General features: G+C 45.8%; 1 protein-coding gene across 1 annotated transcript in view; it reads left to right on the forward strand.

Moving 5' to 3' along the window:
- The first annotated feature begins 1,795 nt into the window (after positions 1–1,795).
- LOC307122716 (hydroperoxide isomerase ALOXE3-like) overlaps positions 1,796–25,507 on the forward strand; it is a 35,068-nt gene continuing 11,356 nt past the window's right edge. Inside the window, exons 1-10 of the mRNA XM_079810892.1 lie at positions 1,796–1,942; positions 4,451–4,655; positions 15,755–15,836; positions 15,944–16,066; positions 16,416–16,519; positions 16,618–16,787; positions 16,889–17,032; positions 22,235–22,438; positions 22,918–23,004; positions 23,286–23,455. Of these exons, the coding sequence (XP_079667018.1) occupies positions 1,799–1,942; positions 4,451–4,655; positions 15,755–15,836; positions 15,944–16,066; positions 16,416–16,519; positions 16,618–16,787; positions 16,889–17,032; positions 22,235–22,438; positions 22,918–23,004; positions 23,286–23,455 (1,433 nt within the window). The 5' untranslated portion in view covers positions 1,796–1,798. The remainder of the gene's footprint in view (positions 1,943–4,450; positions 4,656–15,754; positions 15,837–15,943; positions 16,067–16,415; positions 16,520–16,617; positions 16,788–16,888; positions 17,033–22,234; positions 22,439–22,917; positions 23,005–23,285; positions 23,456–25,507) is intronic.

Consider the following 25,507-nt stretch of genomic DNA (forward strand, 5'->3'; position numbering starts at 1 on the left):
TGGGCTGTGGAGCGTGGGTGGACATGGGCTGTGGAGCGTGTGCAGACCTGGACTGTGCAGTGTGGGTGGACCTGGGCTGTGGAGCGTGGGCGGACCTGGGCTGTGGAGCGTGTGCAGACCTGGGCTGTGGAGTGTGGGTGGACCTGGGCTGTGGAGCGTGGGCGGACCTGGGCTGTGGAGCGTGGGTGGACATGGGCTGTGGAGCGTGGGTGGACATGGGCTGTGGAGCGTGGGCGGACCTGGGCTGTGGAGCGTGTGCGGACCTGGGCTGTGGAGCGTGGGCGGACCTGGGCTGTGGAGCGTGGGCGGACCTGGGCTGTGGAGCGTGGGCGGACTTGGGCTGTGGAGCGTGGGCGGACCTGGGCTGTGGAGCGTGGGTGGACATGGGCTGTGGAGCCTGGGCGGAGCGTGGGCGGACCTGGGCTGTGGAGCCTGGGCGGACAGTGGGCGGACCTGGGCTGTGGAGCCTGGGCGGAGCGTGGGCGGACCTGGGCTGTGGAGCGTGGGCGGACCTGGGCTGTGGAGCCTGGGCGGACTTGGGCTGTGGAGCGTGGGCTCGGCTCACATTCTTCAGTCGTTAAAAAGCACCGCACATTTATAAGGACTGTAAATCCTGCCTTCTTCGATTTGATTGGCTATCTCTGTCAGGGAAACATACTGGACAGACCGGTGAGTTCCAAAATAATTCAAAGTCTTTATTAAACACAAAATAAAGAGAGTAACTGAGTGAAATTCTTTCACTTGATAAGTCCTGTTCCAACATTGTTAAGTGTCTCGATGATGTCAAATGCTGGATGGCTAAGAATTTTCTGCACTTAAATAAAAGCAAAACTGATGTTGTTTTTTTGGCCCTTTTTGCTCTTCCCCCCTTATCTCTAGCTACCTGGGGCCAGAAGTGTTCACCCACACACAAAAAAATATGGAATAATTTACCTCTTGCGATCCGTTCGGTCTCCACCTTGAATGCTTTTAAAATGGCTTTGAAGAAGCACTTATATATCTTGGCATTTGACTCTAACCCAGGAGAGAACTAAATATTAATTCTATGTTGTTGTGTTTTGTATTATGTTTGCTTGGTTTTCTTGTTTTCTTTGTACAGCGCTTTGGGCTGCACTTGTGGCAGTAGAAATGTGCTTTATAAAAACTAAACTAAACTAAGGAAGGTATGAAAATCCTCCCCCCTCAGAATGTGGGCTTGCATGATGCCTCTGCCAAAGTCAAACCAAGCTGCTCAATACTTACAACGTAATAATTTTGCAAGACATATTTGTTAACCGTCTTAACCGTCAAAGTTTCATGTCAAAGTCAAAGATTGACTGTCAGTGTTAAGAAAGAAAAATGTTTCCTTATTTGGAAGAAGGAGGTGTTGATTTTTAGATCGGATGTCATGACACTATCGAAAATGAATACATTACAAGAAAGTTATAAAATGCTTGGAGTATTCTGTTCTTGTCTCTTCTTCAGGTCATTCTGAAAGGAACAAGGTCCTTGTTTTGGCAAAAACCTGGTAATAAAACTTTGAAGATCTTTACTATGGAGTGTTCAATTAAAATATATATATTTTTTGTGGTAATTTCCATGACATAAACTGCTCTAGTAACAACAGTTGCTGCTTTTCTTACAGCGGTAACATTGTGACTTCTCTTACAGTTAGAGGTGAGAATCGCTCTCTCTTCCACTCATTCACTCTCTCTCTCTCTCTCTCTCTCTCTCTGGACTTTATGTGATATTCTTTGGTGGTCTCAGCATGTTTATATTTTCTCTTAAAAATCATTGTCTATTATTTTGCAGAAGAGCCATGGTGATCTACACAGTAACAGTGAACACTGGAAATAGGCTTTCGGCGGGCACCACAAGCCGTATCTCCATCCAACTGCGTGGAACTGAGGCTGAGAGTGAAGAACAGATTCTAAATCAAATTAAGGCGTTTTGGCAAGGATCTGTAAGTGTACCCAATTAAACCATTTGGTCCAAAAATATCAGACAGTAAGCTACATTTAATGGAACATATTTTAAAGAGTGTGTATAAAAGTTGTATAGAGTAATGATAAAAAAAATAGCATTTTGTTTGGGATTCAGAGAAAAAATTATAATTTCCATGAAAAAAAAATCTGTGATTATAAAGTCACAAATTTGCGAGAAAAAATTGTAGCCTACCTCCACCTTCGTGCGACCGTTTGCAAACTTTACTGAGGAGGCACAACAAGTATGGAAAATTGAAACGTGCCTGGCCAGTAAAATAACCACATTGTTCCACTTAGCACTCAGACTGAACCTACTCCTCAGCCCGCATCACAAGGGCATCATCCAGGAAGAGTCCCCAGGGTCAACAACTTTGAAGAAACAGCCTAGCAATTAATCAATCTATTGACACTATTTTGCTTTGGATGTTCACGATAACCTCTATCAATTTAATTTAGGCCTAATAGTCTTTTACTAAAAGTCTTTTACTGGCCTGGCCTGGCATGTTTGACAGCCATATGCTCCATTTACATTTACATTTACATTTATGCATTTAGCAGACGCTTTTATCCAAAGCGACTTACAACTTGGGGGTACAATAAGCGATTGGTCGTGAAGAGTCGAGTGAGCGCAACAAGTGCCTGAAATACTTGGTCCATGTACATTTCTCAGTGTAGCACAGGCTAGAGTAGGGCGGGAAAGAGGAGGAAAAGAGGAAAGGAAGGTTTTTTTTTTTTTTTTTTTTTTTTTTTTAGGAGGTTAAGTGCTCATGGAAGAGATGAGTTTTTAGTAGACTTTTGAATGTTGTCAATGAATCCGCATTTCGGATGGCGGTGGGCAGATCGTTCCACCAGCTGGGAACGTTGAATGAAAATGTTCTGGAAAGGGATTTTTTGCCTCTCTGTGAAGGTACCACAAGCCTTCGCTCCTTGGTTGAACGAAGGCTTCTGGTGGGGGTGTGGCGACGTAGAATCGAGTCAAAGTATGCAGGAGCTGAGTGCGTGGTGGCTCTGTAGGCAAGCGTCAGCGACTTAAACTTGATGCGAGCAGCGAGTGGTAGCCAGTGCAGATTTACTGCAACGACTCTGTCGTTGAAGAGTGGTGTGACGTGGGTCCTTTTGGGCTCGTTGAAGACCAGACGTGCCACTGCATTCTGGATCATTCGAAGTGTTTGGATCGCACAAGAGGGGAGTCCAGCCAGAAGCGCATTGCAGTAGTCAAGTCTAGAAATAACCAGGGCCTGGACAAGAAGCTGTGTTGCGTGTTCTGTTAGGAACGGTCTGATCTTCCTGATGTTGTAGAGCGCAAACCTGCATGAGCGAGCTGTCTTAGCAATGTGTTCTCTGAAGGACAACTGGTCATCAAATGTAACTCCAAGATTTCTGACTGATTTTGAAGGGGAGATCAGGGATGCACCTAGCTGGATGGTGAAGTCATGTTGCATAGTGGGACTGGCGGGAAAGATGAGGAACTCAGTCTTTGCCAGGTTGAGCTGTAGGTGATTTTTACTCATCCATGCAGAGATGTCAGCCAGACAGCTGGAGATTCGTGCAGCTAATACTGCTCCATACTAGTTGCACTTCCTCACTAACGTGTGTGTATAGGATGCCTGTTTATGGTGACATGGTGTGATGAGGTACAGCCAAGCAATGTGGTTCCTTCACACTATTTTTTCATGTTTTTCTTGCAAATTTGTGACCTTATAACTACAGAATATTCCTGGGTGTAGGTTGGGGGTGGGATGGGATGGGGTCATAATATTCAGAGAAAAAGCAAAAAAATTCTGATGTCACAAAATTGCCAGACAAAAACTCTTTTCAACAAAAAATTGTCGCTTCACTTGCAAAGCTGTACCTCATTACACCACTCCACCATCAACAGGTATCCCACATGCACACGTTAGTGAGGAAGTGCAACTATGGAAAATATGGCTATCAAATGTGCTTGGCCAGTAAAAAAGACTGGTTAGTACATTAAATTCATAGCGGGTTATCATGAATATCCAAATTAGACTATAGGCTGTAGGCTGTTTCTTCTATTCAGAGCTTACCTCAACCATCGAGAAATTGGTTCACAGTGAACGCTGAACCTGTGTGCTCTCTGGACGATGAGTTTGTGACCAGAGCTGTGGATCAGGTTCAGGTTGAATGTAAAGTGAAGTGATGTGGTTATTTTGGTGGCCAGGAACATTTCAGTGTTCAGTGTTTTCATTGCACCTCCTCACAAACATGTGCGCATGGAATCCCTGTTTACGGTGGCATCTGTAGTGTGATGAGGCAGGCTTCATCCTTGCAATATAAAGCGATGTGGTTCCATGACAGTATTTTTCAAAGTTTTTTATCACAAATATTCATATTGAAATATGTTTTTTTTTGCAAAATAGTTTTTTTCATGCAATTTAATTTGTGATTTTATGATCTTTGAATATGTGTTTTTTCACTGTGAGTTGCTTCTCTGAATTTACGCTGTCGTACATATGTCTGTGCAGGAGCGAACATTTAAGATACAATGTAAGGCGTCCCTGGGAGAGCTCATATCTGTCAAGCTCTACTCCAAGCCAATTATAGGTCTTCCTGACAACCAGTGGTTCTGCGATAAGATCACGGTCAACACGCCAGAAGGTGACGAGATTTTGTTTCCGTGCTACCGCTGGCTTGACTGTGACGAGAAGCTCTATTTAAAACCTGCAAAAGGTAGGCACTACCATTGCCAAAATGTACAATTACCAGTGTACTTGAAAGTTCATTGGTGATGTCTTGCAAATGTACTGCACTGCGCGCACACACACACACACATCATATGTCACATTTTAAAAACATTTATTTTGCTCTTAACACAGAGAAAGTATTACAGCTCTGAACATTAATGGAAGCATTTTGCAGGTTTGTACAGATTTGGATCAAACACAGAATGCTTGCATTACTCTATTATCAGTCTGACTGTAGCTTAACATAAACTAAACACGAGGAAAAGGAACATGAAGCATGACAAAGAACAGAAGACATCAAACAACAATCCAGCACAGAACTGCAGACACGAGGAGACTATGAAGGGTAACAGATTAGGCAGGTGATGAGGGAGAGCAGGTGGGGCAAATTAACCAATAACCAGATAACAAGATGGGTGGGGTTGACAAGAGACCAGAGACATGACATCATACCAAAACGTCTCGGTTACGTATGTAACCCTCGTTCCCTGAGGAGGGAACGGAGACGTAACGTCAGTGACTGACGAATGGGGGTTTCGCTTAGAAGCCTATCAACTTCGAGATGTAAAAAAAGTGCCCAATGGCGATGAAATGGTAAATGGACTGCATTTATATAGCGCTTTTAACAGACCTACGGCCATCCAAAGCGCTTTACATTTTGCCTCACATTCACCCATTCATACACCGACAGCGGTGTCAGCCATGCAAGGCGCCATCCAGCTCGTCGGGAGCAGCTGGGGTTAGGTGTCTTGCTCATGGACACCTCGACACTTGGTCAGGTGGAACCGGGGATCGAACCACCAACCTTCCGGTTTGTAGACAACCTACATGAACCACTGAGCCACTGCCGCCCCGTGGAAATGCCATGGGCATGTGGACTTTGTATGCGTAACTCCGCCCCACCTCGTGGGTATATAAGGAAGTATGCTGGCAATATCGCACATGTTACCTGCTGAGGAGCCGAGACTGAACTCCAGGCCATTCCAGCGGTACAGCAGAAGTGGCAGAGGGACGTTACGTCTCCGTTCCCTCCTCAGGGAATGAGGGAACGTTCCCTTTTGTTCGGTCCCTCCAAGTAACGTCAGTGACTGACGAATGGGGGTCCCAATTCAATCACACCACTCGGCTGTCTTCCAGTGCCCTGCATAAGTGTGAGTACCCTGTCGTTAGACTAGTACGGACGAAGGACTCCAACTTAACACCGGAATACCAAGGTACACTGGGAAGCATATTCCATGTGGAAACATGCACCAAGTGCCCACCCGCAGGGAGGACTTAGAGACCCAATATGGCCCGGAGAGGGGCTGCATACGGAGAATATCTGGGGAAACCAGCCGAAGGTGGAAAACATTTACCTCCAGGGGTGGCAAGCTTGCCAAGGAAGACACACGCTCGGAGAGACTTACAGTGGGAATACACATGTGGAGGTTGCCCCACAGGGGAACCATGCACATGGGACACCTAGCCGGACACGAGGGCTGACCGGATCAGGCATGCACTCTGGGGGAACTCAGGGCTTCCTGGAAGCTCACCTGAGGAGAATACCGCACAACCCAGTCCGTGGAGTGGAATGGCGAGCAAGTGAAAATACCTGAGCCTGTCCAGCTACCGGCCACTACTTGAGGCGAGTACATGAGAGGACATAGGCTCCACCCGGAGGTTATAAAACCTTGCGAATCTGTTGGGTGTCGCCCAGCCTGCAGCTCTGCAGATGTCTGCTAGCGAGGCGCCATGCACCAGAGCCCAGGAGGAGACCACACTCCGGTGGAGTGAGCCCTCACCCCTAGGGGGCATAGACGACCCTGCGTCTGGAAAGCCAGAACAATGGCGTCCACTAACCAGTGCGACAACCTTTGTTTGGAGAGAGCTCTTCCCTTCAGCTTCCCACCATAACAGACAAAGAACTGTTCTGAGGTCCTGAAACACTCAACTTGTCTACGTAAGCGCAAAGGAAGCGTACTGGACAGGGCAGTGCCAAGGCTGTCCAGCTGTGCGCCAGTGCGTCTGTGCCGAGGGTAGAAAACTGAGGTTCGACCACGGGGTGAGGGTCTGAAGGCAGGCCCGAGTGACTGGGACCCGGAGCGTGCCTGTGTGCCATGCCCACCTCGGGACTCGATCGTGAAGCCAGTGCTGTAGCGGTATCATATGAAGCAATCCGAGTGGCGTGATGCCCCAGGAGCCTCTGAAATAATTTCAGTGGGACCGCACTCTTGCTCTCGACTTGGCGAAGGCAAGTCAGCAGTGACTGCGCACGCGCGCTCGAAAGCTGCGCGTACGTGGCGACAGAGTCGATCTCCATTCCGAGAAAAGAGATCCTCTGCACTGGGGAGAGTTTGCTCTTTTCCCAGATGACCTGAAGGCCCAGATGGGCTAAATGGCTTAGTACCAAGTCTCTGTGTTTGCACACCTGTTCTCGAGAGTGACTCAGGATCAGCCAGTCATCGAGGTAGTTCAGGATGCGAACCCTGTGTTGCCTGAGTGGCACAAGGGCTGCCTCGACAAACTGCGTAAGGATGCGAGGGGACAGAGCTAGCCCAAATGGGAGAACAGCGTACTGATATGCCCGCCCCTCAAAAGCAAACCGTAGGAACAGTCTGTGTCAAGGAAGGATGGAGACATGGAAGTAGGCGTCCTTCAGGTTGATCACTGCAAACCAATCTGCTGGACGAACGCATTCGAAAAGGCGTTTGGCTGTCAACATCCTGAACGGAAGCCTGTGAAGGGATCGGTTCAGGATGCGCAGGTCCAGGATTGGTCGTAGCCCACCGGTTTTCTTGGGTACAATGAAGTAAGGGCTGGAGAAGCCGGACTTCATTTCGGCTGGAGGGACGGTCTCGACTGCACCCTTCGCCAGCAAGGTAGTAATTTCTGCACGCATGACAGGGGCATTGGGGACCACCGTGGGGTAGCGGGGAGGAGACCGGGCGAACTGAATCGCGGTCATCTGCTGCGCCCTGACAGAGGAGACCAGGGAAGGACGCATGTTCCACTGGGGTCTGCTCTGAGAGGAGGCTGGCGCCAGAGGGGGACGAGAGTGGCGTGGCCTGGGGGCGGCGCATACTGCCATCCAGGCTCTCTGGCTGCTCAGGGATGGGGAAATCAGTTCTTTCTTTAACCACATTAGCGTGCTGCTGACCCGTGGGCCAGCAGCTGAACAAAAGATTCTCCCCCGGCCCTCCACCGGGGGAAGGAGTGGCCCTGCTACCATCTCCTGGAAAGAACTGCCCATCCCTGAGCTGTTTGCATCAGGAGCACCGCTTGCAGTATGAGATCGGTGGAACGCGCTGTCACCCCAACACCACTGGAAAGCTGCTCGTCTCGAAGATGCTGAGAAGACTCAGTATCAGGCTTGAGGAGTGAAGAGGTAATCTTGGCTCCGAAGCAGAAACATGCCAGCTTTCTTCCTTATATACCCATGAGGTGGGGCAGAGTTACGCTATGCAAATTCTGCATGCCCATGGCATTTCGTCGCCATTGGGCGCTTTTTTACATTTCGAAGTTGATAGGCTTCTAAGCAAAACCCCCATTCGTCAGTCACTGATGTAACTGAGGGAACATGACAAACACACCACATGTGCTTACACAGGACAAGACAGACATGTGACAATTAGTTGCCAGTGGAAATCCAGGCATGTAATAATGCCAATTAGTGGCTGATTTATTAGCAATTTGGAGGTGTCACGGCTGCTGGTGCAGTGAGGAGGCGAGGACTCAAACGCAAGAAGAAAGGGTTTTATTTAAATAATAAAATAAACACAAACAAAATACCCACGAGGGGGAAAACTAAACAAACTGAAATACATACAAGGAATCAGGAACACAAGACATACCATTGAACATGACGTGAAGACGACAATGAACCAGCACCAGACAGAAGACGCTAGGAGATTAAATAGAGGACAAACAAGGCAGGTAATGGGCAGGAACGCACATGACAGAAATTACCCAAAACACCACATGTGCAGCACAGGACGAGACAGACATGTGACAGGAGGTGAAACAAGTGTTCATATTTAAAGCATCCTAATTCAATAAGGGTCATGGTTTTACTATTTTCATTTATGGGGGTGATGTCTGGGGTGTTTGGGATATCACACAGAGAGTTATTGCCTATATATTTCAGTGAACCAGTCCATTTGTACAGCAAAGCATATAATAATACATTTTTATTGTTACTTCTTGCATACTTTTAATTCTTTGTGACAGGTCCACCAGCCAAGCATGCCTAGTTATGTACACACACACACACACATTATTATTATTTTTTGTCTTTCAGAAGAATTCCTTTAAGCAAACATTTGTCTTCATATGATGGAGAGATAGTGTCAAAAGTGTCAGATGCTCAAATAAAGTAAAAAATAAAATATACCATTCTAGAGACGATGCTTGCTGATGTACTGTATAGTCATTCATATGTTTTTTTACATAGACATCTTTTTATGTATCTCAGTGTCAAGTCAAGTCAAGTCAACTTTATTGATATAGCTCTTTTCACAATGCCGATTGTTTCAAAGCAGCTTCACAGATGGTATATCAATGGTATATCAATAGTATATCAAGATGGTGCCGTGGATGGCAGCCTCGGTATGGAGCTCTTCAGCTATTGTGTTGTTTTTGTTTGTTCTGCATTTAGTCATTCTTTTCCGATCAGTTTCACCAAAGACGAACTACTGGACATTAGGAAACACACACCAGACAACATTTCTGCAGTTTTCGATTACTCTGACGTTTTGTTTGATTTTCTCGTCGGAGCCGCAGCTGTGTGTTTAAAACGTGCGGCCAGACGCACGCGGGGGAAGCGAGCAGGTGCACTGGTTAAACTCTGCGTGCGCGTCCTCCGAACTACACTCCCTAGTATTCATCTTGCGAATCTCCGATCACTTCCTAACAAAATGGACGAACTTCTTCTCCTCAACCGCATTAACAAGGATTTTTCAAACTCTGCTGCACTGTGCTTCACTGAAACCTGGCTGAGTGAAGCCATCCCGGACAACGCACTATATCTGCCGGGCTTCCAGCTGTTCCGAGCGGATTGCATCATGGAAATAACAGGGAAAACGAGAGGTGGTGGATTGTATTTCTACATTAACTAAAGTTGGTGTTCAGATGTAACAATGCTGAAGAAGATGTGCTCTCCTAATCTAAAGGCGCACTTCATAAAATGTAAACCCTTCTACTCGCCGTGGGAGTTTTCCTCGTTCATTCTCGCGAATGTGTACATCCCTCCAGACGCGTGTGAGCGCGGCGCTACAACAGCTGGCTGATCAAATAACTGAGACTGAACAAAGGTATCCAGACTCTCTTTTAATCATTCTTGGGGATTTTAACAGAGCAAATCTCTCCCGTGAACTGCCAAAATACAGACAGCACATTACATGTCCCACCAGAGACAGTAATATACTGGACCACTGTTACACCACAATAAAGATTGCATATCACTCCATCCCACGGGCAGCTTTGGGGCTCTCTGATCACTGTGTGGTTCATCTTATACCGACCTACAGGCAGAAACTGAAATCAGCTAAACCTGTAATAAAGACTGTAAAAAGATGGACTAATGAAGCAGAGCTGGACTTACAAGCCTGCTTCGATTGCACTGATTGGACTGTTTTTGAAGCTAATACCACTGATCTGGATGAGCTCACAGAGTCTGTTACATCATACATCAGTTTCTGCGAGGATACATGCATTCCTACCAGGACATTCTTATCATTCACTAATGATAAACCATGGTTTACTGGGAAACTCAAACAGCTTCGTCATGCCAAAGAGGATTCTTACAGAAGTGGGGATAAAGTCTTGTATAACCAGGTCAGAAACAGACTGACAAAGGAGATCAGAGTTGCTAAAAGAAGCTACTCTGAAAAGCTGAGAAACCAGTTTTCTTTGAACGACCCTGCCTCAGTCTGGACAGGCTTGAAGAATATCACCAATTACAAGTCACCATCCCCCCCAATCTGCTGAGAATCAACAACGGGCCGATGAGCTGAATGCTTTTTACTGCAGATTTGAAAAGCCCAGTCTCACACCACACACCCGCTCTGATCTGCACTTCACAGGTCCCCATCACCTCCTGTACCCCCTCTCCTCCCCCCTCCTGCCATCCAATCCGAGCTTAAGGTCTGTGTGGAGGATGTGAGCAGAGTCTTCAAAAACAGAAGACTAGGAAAGCTTCAGGCCCAGACGGCATCTCCTCTGCCTGTTTGAAAGCCTGCGCTGACCAACTGGCCCCAGTCTTCAAGCAGATCTTCAACAGATCATTGGAGCAGTGTGAAGTTCCCTGCTGCTTCAAACCCTCCTCTATCATTCCCGTCCCCAAAAAACCCCAAATCACTGGACTTAATGACTACAGACCTGTTGCTCTCATATCTGTGGTCATGAAGTCATTTGAAAGACTGGTTCTGGCCCACCTGAAGGACATCACTGGACCCTTGCTGGATCCTCTTCAGTTTGCCTACAGAGCAAACAGGTCTGTGGATGCTGCAGTCAATATGGGGCTGCATCATATCCTGCAACATCTCGACAGACCTGGGACTTATGCAAGGATCTTATTTGTGGACTTCAGTTCGGCCTTCAATACCATCTTGCCTGATCTTCTCTCAGCTAAACTGACCCAGCTCTCCATGCCATCCTCAATCTGTCAGTGGATTTCCAGCTTCCTGATAGACCGACAACACCTTGTGAGACTGGGGAAACTCACATCCAGGACTCTCACTACCAGCACTGGCGCCCCCAGGGGTGTGTTCTCTCCCCGCTGCTCTTCTCCCTTTACACCAATGACTGCACTTCTAAAGACCCCTCTGTGAAGCTCCTGAAGTTTGCAGACGACACCACTGTCATCGGCCTCATCCAAAACGGTGACGAGTCTGCTTACAGACTGGAGGTTGAACAGCTGCTGTGTGGTGCAGTTATAACAACCTTGAGCTCAACACGCTCAAAACGGTGGAGATGATAGTGGACTTCAGGAGGAACAGCCCAGCTCTCCCCCACTCACCATCATGAACAGCACTGTGGAAGCAGTGGAGTCATTCAGGTTCCTGGGCACTACCATCTCTCAGGACCTGAAGTGGGACAATCACATTGACTCCATTGTGAAAAAGGCCCAGCAGAGACTGTACTTCCTTCGTCAGCTGAGGAAGTTCAACCTCCCACAGGAGCTGCTGATTCAGTTCTACTCGGCTGTCATTGAGTCTGTGTTATGCACTTCCATCACTGTCTGGTTTGGTTCAGCTACCAAATCTGACATCAGGAGACTACAACGCACAATCCGGACTGCGGAGAGGGTAATTGGTGCTCGGTGATGTCATCAGCTCATTTCAATTATTTTACAGTGACAATGTGGGCAGATCAGTAATATAGTTGAATATTTAGTGATTGTGGCTGTAGCTTTTTTTTTTTTTTAAAGCACATTTGTACAGTTTTTTTCGATCGCTAACAAACGCTTACCTATACTTCAGATATTTTTTTCTAAACTCTTAACACAGACTCACACCTACAAAACACAATTGGCCAAATGGATAATTTTCTTATCAAAAACACATTTTGTTAAATATATACTAACTCTTCATTTCAAAATAGAACACATCTTTCTCTGCACACACTAACTTTACCAAAACACTGGAAATCTGACTCAAAATGAAATTATTCTGTCAAAGAATAACACTTGTTTTCACTTCAGAAGGTACATGCAGTCAATCAAAGTACACCAGGTTTCAAAATACTGGCTATTGTTGACATTTCAAAAACTGCATAGACTTTTATGTTTCAGTTTTACAGGTATTTGCGTGTAAAACATGCAATCCACCGTTTTTACACAAAATTTCTTGGTTGGGAACTGTATGTCCACATGTACAGTAATGCAAAAGCATTCCAGTAAAAAGCAAATCATTTTTTCCCTTTACTGTTTACTACAGGAGGTACAGTAGAAACACGGTATGATAGAACAGAAAAAGTTTTACGGTATTGCTTACAGTGAACAAAATATCCATGAAACACATGGGGGGATGGGGTCCACATAATGATTGTGAGGCTGATGCTATCAATATTGTCAAATATCGTATGGTCCTCCACAATTCTAGTTTGAATTTCATGCAGTTTTATTGCATTATTTGCAACAATCATTTCTACAATGGCAAGCTCTTGATAATCATTGAGGAGCTTTCCTCTTCCCCAAGAGGGTTAAAGACATTGCATTCTTTAGAGGGACAAAAAAAATCGACATATGCATTACTGTATGACCTTATTGACATGTCAAGTGAGAATAGAAACAATCCATGTAAAATGCAATACTTATCTGTTGGTTTGTTAAAAGATGCGTATAATGGAGGCAACCGTTGACCGCCTCAAATTGGGCTGCACTCTTTCACCAGCCTCTCTTAGTGAAAAACCGTGGTTGATTACATGGTCAATGATAGTGTCACAAATTTCAACACTGACTACTGTTCTTGCAGCCCTTGGAATGCCACCACCACGCATTCTTACACCTCTACCTTGCTCTTCTCCATGGCCCTGCTCCTCTCACTGCTCCTGCTCCTCTCACTGCTCCTGCACCTCAACTGCTCCTGCTGCTCTCACTGTTCCTGCTCCTCTCACTGCTCCTGCATATCTCACTGCTCCTGCATCTCTTACTGCTCCGGCACCTCTTACGGCTCCTGCACCTCTTACTGCTCCTGCACCTCTTACTGCTCCTGCTGCTCTCACTGCTCCTGCACCTCTTACTGCTCCTGCTCCTCTCACTGCTCCTGCTCCTCTCACTGCTCCTGCACCTCTCACTGCTCCTGCTCCTCTCACTGCATCTCTCACTGCTCCTGCTCCTCTCACTGCTTCTGCTCCTCTTACTGCTCCTGCACCTCTCACTGCTCCTGCACCTCTCACTGCTCCTGCATCTCTCACTGCTCCTGCACCTCAACTGCTCCTGCTCCTCTCACTGCTCCTGCTCCTCTCACTGCTCCTGCATATCTCACTGCTCCTGCATCTCTTACTGCTCCTGCACCTCTCATTGCTCCTGCTCCTCTTACTGCTCCTGCTCCTCTTACTGCTCCTGCTCCTCTTACTGCTCCTGCTCCTCTTACTGCTCCTGCTCCTCTCACTGCTCCTGCATATCTCACTGCTCCTGCATCTCTTACTGCTCCTGCACCTCTCATTGCTCCTGCTCCTCTCACTGCTCCTGCACCTCTCACTGCTCCTGCTTCTCTTACTGCTCCTGCACCTCTTACTGCTCCTGCACCTCTCACTGCTCCTGCACCTCTTACTGCTCCTGCTCCTCTTACTGCTGCTGCTCCTCTCACTGCTCCTGCACCTCTCACTGCTCCTGCACCTCTCACTGCTCCTGCATATCTCACTGCTCCTGCTCCTCTCACTGCTCCTGCTCCTCTCACTGCTTCTGCTCCTCTCACTGCTCCTGCACCTCTTACTGCCCCTGCTTCTCTCACTGCTCCTGCACCTCTCACTGCTCCTGCATCTCTCACTGCTCCTGCTCCTCTTACTGCTGCTGCTCCTCCCACTGCTCCTGCACCTCTTACTGCTCCTGCTTCTCTCACTGCTCCTGCACCTCTCACTGCTCCTGCTCCTCCCACTGCTCCTGCACCTCTCACTGCTCCTGCACCTCTCACTGCTCCTGCACCTCTTACTGCTCCTGCTCCTCTCACTGCTCCTTCTCCTCTCACAGCTCCTGCATCTCTCACTGCTCCTGCTCCTCTCACTGCTCCTTCTCCTCTCACAGCTCCAGCATCTCTCACTGGGCCTGCTCTTCTCACTGCTTCTGCTCCTCTCACTACTCCTGCACCTCTTACTGCTCCTGCTCCTCTCACTGCTCCTCTCACTGCTCCTCTCACTGCTCCTGCTCCTCTCACTGCTCCTGCTCCTCTCACTGCTCCTGCTCCTCTCACTGCTTCTGCTCCTCTCACTGCTCCTGCTCCTCTCACTGCTCCTTCTCCTCTCACAGCTCCTGCATCTCTCACTGGGCCTGCTCTTCTCACTGCTTCTGCTCCTCTCACTGCTCCTGCTCCTCTCACTGCTCCTGCTCCTCTCACTGCTCCTTCTCCTCTCACAGCTCCTGCATCTCTCACTGGGCCTGCTCTTCTCACTGCTTCTGCTCCTCTCACTACTCCTGCACCTCTTACTGCTCCTGCTCCTCTCACTGCTCCTGCTCCTCTCACTGCTCCTGCTCCTCTCACTGCTCCTGCACCTCTTACGGCTCCTGCACCTCTTACTGCTCCTGCACCTCTTACTGCTCCTGCTCCTCTCACTGCTCCTGCTCCTCTCACTGCTCCTGCACCTCTTACTGCTCCTGCATCTCTTACTGCTCCTGCTCCTCTCACTGCTCCTCTCACTGCTCCTTCTCCTCTCACTGCTCCTGCATCTCTCACTGGGCCTCTTCCTCGTCCAGACATTACAGTGTTTGTCTTTTTCTGTTTCCAAAAACATAACTCCTAAAAGTCCTCCTTTTACTGTATAAGTGTCAATGTAATAGAAAAAATAACCCCTGTCACTGAGTCTAAGCCAGACTGGAATCAGCTGTGCAAGGCCCAATTTAACCAACATAAATCAGTTCTGTGTCAAATATTCAATTGTTTGTTTATTATCAGCTGAGATATATTGTTTTTGAACTGATATCATTGCAGAAGCAGAGGTTTTTATACTGTATCTAAGGTTTGGAATATTGTTTTTTCTATTGTGGGATGTTGTGTGTTAACATTCATAAATACTTCAAAAACAATCCATAGTTTTGTTGGGAGGTATAGCTTGTCTGTTACGAAAATGTAAGCATTGTGGAAATGTGTTCATTGACTGCATATTGTGTGAAAATGACATGAAATGTGTGAATGGTATGGCCACAAAAGACTGACGCTGTGCTAATTGTGTTTAGAGTTTTGAAAATGTAACAACTGCTTGGACAAATGCTTGTTAGCGACTGAAAAAAACTTTAATAAAATGTGTCCATGATAAAAAGTCATCGTCCTGTCATTCGTCCTATGATCAAGTAATGATGTATAGAAAATATAACCCCTAAATTATTTTGATTGCTAACATAAATACATTTATATTTGAATAATTTTTTTATTTATTTTGGCATTTGCATTTCAGCTTCACTTGTGTTCCAGGACACCACCCTAATAGCCCAAAGTCAGAGGGCGAGGCAGCGCGAAGAGCGACAAAAGTTATTTAGGTGTGTGAGCAGTCGGGTGTGACAGCAAAGTGTCTGCTTTATATTAAAATAAATTCTGTGAAATTAAATTCCTTTCGGTGAAATATGGTTGAATATTCTACTCCCAGGTGGCGTGTGTATGCTGAGGGCACGCCTCAAGTTATCGATTGCGACACTGCCCTCACTCTGCCAGCTGAAGTCCGATTCTCTTTCACAAAGGGAACCGAGTTTTTCTCCACTGCTGGAAAGCAGTAAGTGACCAAGTCATTTTAACACTCCAGTAGAGTGCATCTCTTTTTTATACATTGTGTAACCCAATATTGGGTTTTTAGAACAGCACAATCATAAGAATCATAAGAATGGTGATTTAAAAACATGATATTCAGTATATTTTGCATGGAAGGGGATGGCATTTGCAAAATAGCTTTTTCTTATCGAAGACAGTAATAATATGATAATAACCAATAAATAATATTCTCACAACTAAAGATAGGATTGCTCATAGGTTGTATATCAAGGTTAGTTCCACTATTAATGTTTGCACTGTGTACCTGTGTATTCTGTGTGTGTGTGTGTGTGTGTGTGTGTGTGTGTGTGTAGGTTAGCTGTTCTGCAGCTAACTGGATTAGCTGACAGCAAAAAATCCTGGAAAAGCATCAGGCAACTGGAAACCCTCTATTGTGGGATCAGAAACGAAACCATTGGTACTCATCTGAAATGAATGAACTGTTAAAAATGACTGTATTGCAAATAAAGTACTGTCTGTACTGTAGCATATGTGCTGACATAGCATGCTTTGCAGAATACATACAGGAGCATTGGGATGAGGATGAGTTCTTTGGCTACCAGTATCTGAATGGCTTGAATCCCATGATGATCCAGCGCTGCTCAAAGCTGCCTGAGAATTTTCCTGTCACAAACGACATGGTCAAAGACTCCCTCAGCGGGAGCAGCTTGGAGCAGGAGCTGAAGGTACGCTACTTTCTACTGGCAATGATTTGGAATGACTGCTTTGGTTTTGTCTAATCTCCTGTGTTTCTTCATTATTTTTTGTGATCTACCCCCACACCCAGAAAGGGAACATCTTCCTGTCTGACTATAAGATGTTGGATGGGCTTGTGGGAAATGTAATCAATGGCAGGCAGCAGTATCTCACGGCTCCCCTGGTCCTGCTGTACTGCAACCCTCAGGGCATGATGATGCCCATCGCCATTCAGGTGAGTATCTTGCATTTGAAATGCAGAATTCCATGGGTTATGAATATTACCTCGGTTCTCTGAGAGAGAATGCGAGACATCACCCTGTATGGGATATCACCTTGAGCATATCCAAGCTGAAGGCAATTCTAATCCTGCTATGCAGTCGCAGTGTGCTGACGCTCTCGGACAGAATTTAAACAAATAACGTGACTTCCAAGATGGAACTGCTATGTGTGCCAAGCATGCAAATGTGCGGCTAGTCCAGTCCAAGTAATTAGGAGAGAAGCTGAGACCAAAGTCCCTCCCTCTGTTGGGGAAGGGTTTATGACCATGGGGGCAGTCGACTCTCTGCTTATTGGAAGGGTGTTTACAAACAAGCGCTCTTGCTGGCCCTGAGACAGGGCTGTAGTGGCTTGGCAAATGCTGCTCATCGGAGTGGAATGGCCTACAGATGAGAGTGTGGTTAGAGGAAACGAAGGGTGGTAATCACTCCCATTTATGCCTAAGGCACTCTGCTTGCCCATGCGAAACCTGGCGAAGCGGTACTGATGTCATCCTCTGCATAAGGTGCTGGGCTGCTCTGCTTAATGCCTGTTTCACACATACTCCGTTTGCAGTGCGTATGCAGTGCATATTTTTTTCCATACCCATGTTAACCGGTCAGAGGTTTCAGACTGCCTGCGGATGCCCATGATCGTTTCCGCACTGAGTCTATTTTTGCTGTGCTGGACGCTCTAAAATAGATATGTATTGATGTGAAAATCTAGTAATTTCATAACAGATGCATATCATTTTAATATAATTTATATTTCTGTTTCAAAGTCCTCACATGGCTTTTTTGCCTCAGGTACAACAAGGAAAACAACACCTTACCTGGCATTCAGCTAAACAAGGAGACTGGAACCACTTTATATTAGGTGGCTTTAACTACTATGTACTAACATTTTAATTCATCATTTGATGCAATGCACTAATTGTGTACATACATGTCATTACATTGTACTTACATTTTTAAATAAACCTGCATGTAATTACACCTGTAATTAATTTCTGTAGTTACATTTGTAATTAGACTGTTGACACTTCCCTTACACCTAACCCTACCCTTAAACTTACCCATAACACCACACCTGTCCTTAACCCTACCCATATCCCACCTCAATATCAGCAAAAGTGTTTTGCAATACAATATGAACACAATAAGTACATTGTACTTATTTGTTGATTAAGTACATAGTAGTTAAGGCCACGTAATATAAAGTGGGGCCAGGAGACTTAATGGAAAGCACTTGTCCTTTCTTGGAGGTGGAAAAACAAAGTTCTTTATGACCTGCAGGATTTCTTGTGAAAAACTGCCAAACACTGAATTTTCTGTTATTTGTGAGAAAACCCTTCCTGCCAAACATGGAATTTTCTGGGTTTCCCTGTTTTTACTGTTAGACGGTAGGGGGCGCTATTACACATCTTCTGAATGAGTACTGAATCTCCTGATCACAACACAAGCGAGGAAGATGAAAAAAACAAGCGATCGTATGTAAGCAGATGCATATGTAAAATAACATGATTATCAGCATTAAACATCATATAAATCAAAACTATCTAATGTTACTGAACAACTTTTTGGATTTAAAATAAAATTAATGACTGAATGCTGTGTTTGTGGTATACAGCTGTGGGTCAGTTACGCACTGAAAATACAGCATATGTGGAAGCACAACAGCGTGTGCGGTTCCTGCATCACATACACACTGCAACACGCACTGCATATGCACTGCAGATGGAGAATGTGTGAAACAGGTGTAAGGCTCTGCCACCATATTTACTATGCAGGGTGTGGTGTAGGATGCGGCTTGACGCAAAGCTAAATCTGTAGTCCACTGAAGTTCAGTAATTGTCTCCTGGACCACACAGGAGATCCTCCTGATAGAACTGTAGGAGAGTTGCGGTGTTCGTGGCTTGTACTGACTGACTGATTCAGGCATAAGTTTTATCCCCCAGCGAAGCAGTGACCCTGCATGGCTTTGATAGTAATGCAGGCGTGCTTCTGGCAGTCACAGTGCAGATTCCGCGTGCGCCGTCTGCACTGCGGACTCCTCTTGAAGTTCTTCAAATCCATGCTTGAAGACGGCTCGACCAGGGACCCCAGTCTTCTGGAGATGATGCACTTAAAAGTCTTCAAAGCAAAGCAGGACTGCTCAACTGAGCACAATGAAAATGCTTCCAACAGCTCAGCTGTCTAGAACAAACTGTAGAAGGGATAGAGGAGGAAACAGTAGCGTGCACCGGCTAGCAGGATAAGAATTACCTTCAGCTGAGAAATGCTCACGAAGCGATACCCCATACAGGGTGATGTCAAAGTGCTTCGACCTAAAGAGAACTACCTGGGGGACCTAGGTGCCAAATTTTTTTAATTAAAAATGTAATCATTATTAAATTAAATACAAATGAATGAATCTTGAAAGATGAGGTAAATAATCAAATTATTAAAAGAAACAAAGGTAAAATTATATGTAATGTATTACTGATGAGTAGGCAAAATTGTCTGAACGATTAAAAATTAAGGTCCAATCCCATTTCTACCTCTTAGCCCTTCTCTTTCCCCTACCCCTTCATTTTGCGCGCTCACGTGAAGGGGTAGGGGTGTCTCGATTCTCTTTTGGCTGAAGTGGTAGGGGTAAGAGGAAGGACCAGATAGCCCTTCAAACAAAGATTTTTCAGGACCACACTTTGAATGAAGGGGTATGAGGAGTTCCCCTTCAAGGGAACTTGCGCTGCGTCACCGCTTTGGGAACGCCTCTGCGTGATTGTGTCGTGAAGCACATTTGTCATCAGTCCAATAGAGAGACAAAACATCATAGGCGGTTGGCGTCATAGACAGGAAAGTATAAAGCATTCCAGCAAACACACGCCCCCAGCTTCTGTTGTCTTCAGCAAGTGCTCTGTGTCATTTGTCATTTGTCAGCTCTGTGTTTGTGTCTCTGAGTTCAGACTTTCTTATTTTCATTATACAAGTTTGTATTCACACGGACAATATTGAGAGATTATGGCGAGCAAACAGCATTTCACTAAGTGTGTCCCTCCCTGCTCACGCTACATCACGAGCCGGGGATACACACTTAATGTGTGATGTTTGTCTGGGTGAGCACTCAAGGGTGCCGGCTGCGATCATTGTGAGGTACTGCCTTTGCGTGTTTTGCGATCCCGCCGGCACTCTTCGAGGAGGGCGTCCCGAGGCACAGCGGCAGCTCTTGACGTGGGGTTCGCAGATGGATCTGACAGTCGGGCTTGAGATGGGCCCCGCCCTATCTCAGCCTTCTCCCGTCGGATCCGCGGCAGCTTCTCTGGGTTCGGGAGCCTGCGCTGCGGTTTCTTCTGCCTGGGTGGCGGCCTCGGTGCTGCAGCTGTCTTCCTCTGCAGTATCGATGCAGGGGTTGAAGACTCGCCACTTCAAACCCCCGCGAGAGAGGAGCTTGTGGAGGTTAAGTTAGGTCTGAGCAGGGCTATGGCTAAATTAAACATTGACTGGCCCACACAAGATCAGCAGGAGCGCACCTCAGTAAAAAGCAGGCTTGATGAGCGCTTTCTGCCAGCCCATTCTGTTCATCCTGCCGTTTTTCACTGATCTCCACACTGAGGTGTCGAGATCGTTGAAGCGGCCCATGTCCTCAAGAGTGTTCAGTCCCCACACATCAGTTTATAGTATCATCGGGGGGCTGAGACATGGTTATGATTCGATGCCGAAGGTGGAAGAGATGCTTGCAAGCCATCTCTTTCCCGAATGTGTATCGGCCATTAAGGCTCCGTCTTTATCCACTAAGCCTCTCAGAGCTACATCTGCTTTAGTATCAGAGACTGATAGGTCTGATGGCAGCAGCGTCCAACTTTATTCCTTGTTGCCTGCTGTACGTGAGACCTTTGCTGTGGTGGCTCAAGACCAAGGGATTTTCCCCCGAGGGGAAACCCTTTTCATGTGATCAAGGCAACGCGGCTGTCTCTCTGTACCTTGGTCATGTGGAAGGATCCTTGGTTCCTGGCCCAAGGCCTGTTACTGGGTACCGTGTCAGCGGGTATCTCTGACCACGGATGCCTCCCTTACGGGTTGGGGGGCGACCATGAGTAGTCGCTTGGCCCAGGGCTTGTGGCAGGAATGTCATCATTCGTGGCACATAAATTCCGTGGAAATGCTGGCAGTGTTTCAGGCTTTGTATGGCGGCCTCTCAGGCACTCTTGACAGGGGCCTCCCTGCAGGATGTTTGTGATGCGGCAGGATGGTCCTCACCGCTCACTTTCGTCAGATTCTATGAACTTGACATTAACGCTACTCCAGGGGCTCGGGTGCTTGCCTCCTAACAATGCCACAGGCGGGCATCCAGCTCCTATGGGGACATGGGTATTCTCGTTCCCAAAGCGGTGACGCAGCGCAAGTTTCCTTGAAGGGGAACGTCTCGGTTACGTCTGTAAACTTAGTTCCCTGAATAGGGAACGAGACGCTGCGTCACCCTGCCATACTCCCTGCATGCCCGCAAGCATCTTGCTTCATCCTTATTCCAGAAGCTGGGGGCGTGTGTTTGGTGGGATGCTTTATACTTTCCAGTCTATGTCGTCACCAGCCTATGACGTTCCGTCTCTCTATTGGACTGATGGCATACTGATGGCTTCACGACGCAATCACGCAGAGTTCCCCTATTCAGGAAACTGAGGTTACAGACGTAACCGAGACGTATCCCTCCACCGACTACCGTGCTGCTAGAATGTGTGTATGTTGCCACTCGGGATCGATCACTTGTGTGTCGCCTGGCTGCCAGTTTCTCTGTAGCTTGCTAAACGCACTATTTGAGTGATGTGAACACGTATTAATAATAGTTTAAAAAAAAATCTGTTCATCCTTCATAACGCAGTCGATATTTACATCATATATCGTCTGTAAACTCTTGCGTTACAAAGCCAACGACTGACTTGACGTATAACGTATGAACATTATCGCAGTGGTGTCCCCTTTCTTAGGGGAATATTTTCACCCCTACGCCTTGCCACTCTGTTTCACTCTGTTATAAAATAGAATTGGGATTAGGCTTAAATAAACCTTTTTTAATACGTCAGTCTCCTAATTATGACAAATGCCGTAGAAGTCCTTTTTTCTTGAAAGAGAGAAAAATCATAACCCAGATTCCCTCAGAAACTGTTTGACCTATTTTCACACATGTTACTTAATCTGCACAGTTAAAGCAAAAGCCCAGCAAAGAGAATCCCATCTTCCTCCCATCGGATTCAAAGGATGACTGGAGACTGGTCAAGATATTCGTCCGAAGTGCAGAGTTTGGGGTTCATGAGGTCGACTTCCATCTGCTGAGAACTCACCTGTTGGAAGAGGTGTTCACCGTGGCGACGCTGCGCCATCTTCCCTCTCCACACCCTCTGTTCAAGGTATTGAATCTGTTGCGCATGAGTTGGTTTGACACGTGTGAACAGTGAGGGAACAGTGATTTGATGGTAGGGGAGTTTTTAAGTTGTAGTCTGTGGTCGCAGACGTCTATTTTTCCTCAGAGATGTTGCTTTGTGAAAAAGTCTCCCCTTCAGTATCTCCCTTTTTTAGAGTGGGACTGACTCATCTATAGCCTGTGGACACAGACTACACTGAACATCAGGTGCTTGAGGGGTCACTAATGTCTTACTCAAACTCACCTCCCTGTAACATTTCTCAAAAGACATGTTACAGGGACATGTAGAAATAACTTGAAGCAATAGAATATAGGGAGTCACCTACAAAAGAAGGCTTGTGGGTACAGCTACACACACACGTGCAATAACGCACACAATAAATTAAAATTCATCATTCATTCATATATTTTTATCTTTTGTGAAGAATGAGAAGGCAAATCTCTTACTTACTTTTCTTTCTGTAGCTCCTCATTCGCCATACCCGATACACGCTCCAGATCAACATCCTGGCCCGGAATCAGCTGATATCGGCTGATGGGATCCTTACCAAGGTATTCATATGGCATGGTTAAAGTGGCACTAAAGGTTCAATCTTCAAATATAATCCAATACAACCCAACCCTAACCCTACAAAAAAAAACTGCATAATGGCTCTTTAGTGTTTTCTGTAATGACTGACTTCTTGAACAATCTACTCTTTTCATAAATTGATACATTTTTATTTAACTTTTGGGGAAATTATTATTGGATTTGTGGTTCCAGAACCTTGTGTATAGCCTTTAACCTAACTTTATGTCATGTGTCTTCTCTCCATTAATGATATTACTCTTAGTATGCAGGAGTAGGTGGAGAGCCATTGGTTTATTTGCTGAAGCGTGCTACTGCCTCCCTGACCTACAGCGCCCTCTGTTTTCCTGATAACATCTCTGAGAGAGGCCTGGAGAATGTTCCCAACTACTACTACAGAGATGATGGGATGCAACTGTGGGAAATCATCAACAAGTATGACTACCAGTGGAGTTTAGTTTAGTGTTTTATTGATACATCCAGTTTTTAAGGCTGAACTAATACATTCTGGTGCACTTTCTGATTCATATTTCAACAAATACAGTGTCAGTAATTCATTGGTTTAATCATCAGTGAGAACATGCTGTACATGTCGCGTTGAATAAATTCCTGCTTAAAGGTCCCATGGCATGGCATTTTTCTATTATTTTATAATGTTTCCTGAGCTGTACTTATATTGTTAGTATGACTTTTACATCATAAAATGTCATAATTTAGAAATAAAAGGCATTTTTTCTATACTGCTGTTTGCCCTGTGGCTGAATGCCCTGCTTCAAGAGGCGTGTCTGCTGTGAGACTTCAGTAAAAACACCCACTGTTGTGATTGGCTGACATCTTTGCATTTTATATGAGCGGAGGGGGCGTGGTTTATCGAGGCACGAGCAGGCACGAGTCTGCCAGGGAGACGGATGGACCTGAGTTCACTTCACATCAGTTCTCAGCATGTCTGAACTGTTTTAGTTACAGCATATACTTTAGGTTATTAGTCTATTTCTAGTCGGAGGGACTGTCACTCATGTCAGAAAGTTAGTAACTTTAGTAAATTATGGATCAGCGCTGACTGGAGACGCGAACCGTTTAGAACAGGGGTGCCCAAACCTTTTCCTATGAAGGGCCAAAAATCAAACTTGATTGACAGCCGTGGGCCAAAAGTAAATTTTGCATCTTAAATCAAACTGTATTACATTAAAGTTGCTATGGGTCATAATATTTAAAATAAATATAAAACAACTTTAATCTGATTAACTAATGCAGTTTTATTTGTAAAGTTTTGCATTTTAATGAACAATTAAATGGGCAACAATCCCCAGGTGTTCAATGTACAATAAAGTTCAATGCCAAATACGCAAGCAATAATAAAACCATGTGGTTGCAATGTCAGTGACCTAATGAGAGATATGAAGCTGGTCCTTATTTTTCAGAAGTTTTTCAAGATTGGGCGTTTATTGGCGTCATGTGTTGCAAAACACGCGGTGCTGCACCTTGAATTGCACATTTACAATATTTTTTTATTAATTTACATTTCATTTAAACATTTAATTTCAGTTTACTCTGTTGTAGTTTAACAATAAAACAAACAAAATTGTTATGTCAAATTAGAAATGACAATCTGTGTCGAAGGTATCACTCCCTCTCTCTCTCTCTGGTGGGCCAAATCAAAGGTTACCACGGGCCAACTTTGGCCCGCGGGCCCTCGTTTGGGCATCTCTGGTTTAGAACGATTCAGTCCGATTTGGTGAACTGATTCGGTTCACTAAAAAGAACTGGTTCAAAAGAAAGATCGTTCGCGAACCGGACATCACTAATGTATCAGAGACTGAGCTCAGCGATTGCTAACAAAGTTATTTATAGTAACTACTGAGTTATGAGAGCGCTGTCAGTCAGCGCGAGTTTATTGTGTTTGTATCTGAGAGTTCTGAATAAACAGTCACACCGAGTCCGTCTCTTCATCATTATTCTACCAACTTTGTAACACATGCAAAGTACCATTACAGCTGTCGAGATGAACGAGTTAAAAGTAAGTGTTGATAATAGCATTATTTTTAAAATAAAATAAAAGCGTCAGTGACGCGCGTTGAGTACACAGCGCAAACAAAGACACAACAGCAGTAATCGGATGTAATCCAGTTTATTGTGGGGCTAGGCTGGCTAGCCCGGATATGCTCAAGCTTACCCCCCTTCTGCTTAATCTCACGCCGCGTTTGGTGCCTCCGCTGTGGGCCAGATGCAGTACTGTGGGTCGGGGATGTTGAAGGCCGAGCTTCGGCGTGTGTGAGGTTTATCTCTGCTGATGTTGAGCAGAAACTCATGACTGTATGCACATTTTAGAACCGATAGACGCGACGAGGACGTACAAAAACACTGACTCACAAGATATAAAACACGAAAACACCGTTCTGTCTGGAGAGAGAGAAGCCGCATTGTGTGCACGAATAATAAATAATTAGCTACACATCAGAAATCACTGATCACAGATCAGAAGGAACT

Source organism: Gobio gobio, assembly GCF_949357685.1.
Source record: "Gobio gobio genome assembly, chromosome: 2".
Lineage (NCBI taxonomy): Eukaryota > Metazoa > Chordata > Actinopteri > Cypriniformes > Gobionidae > Gobio > Gobio gobio.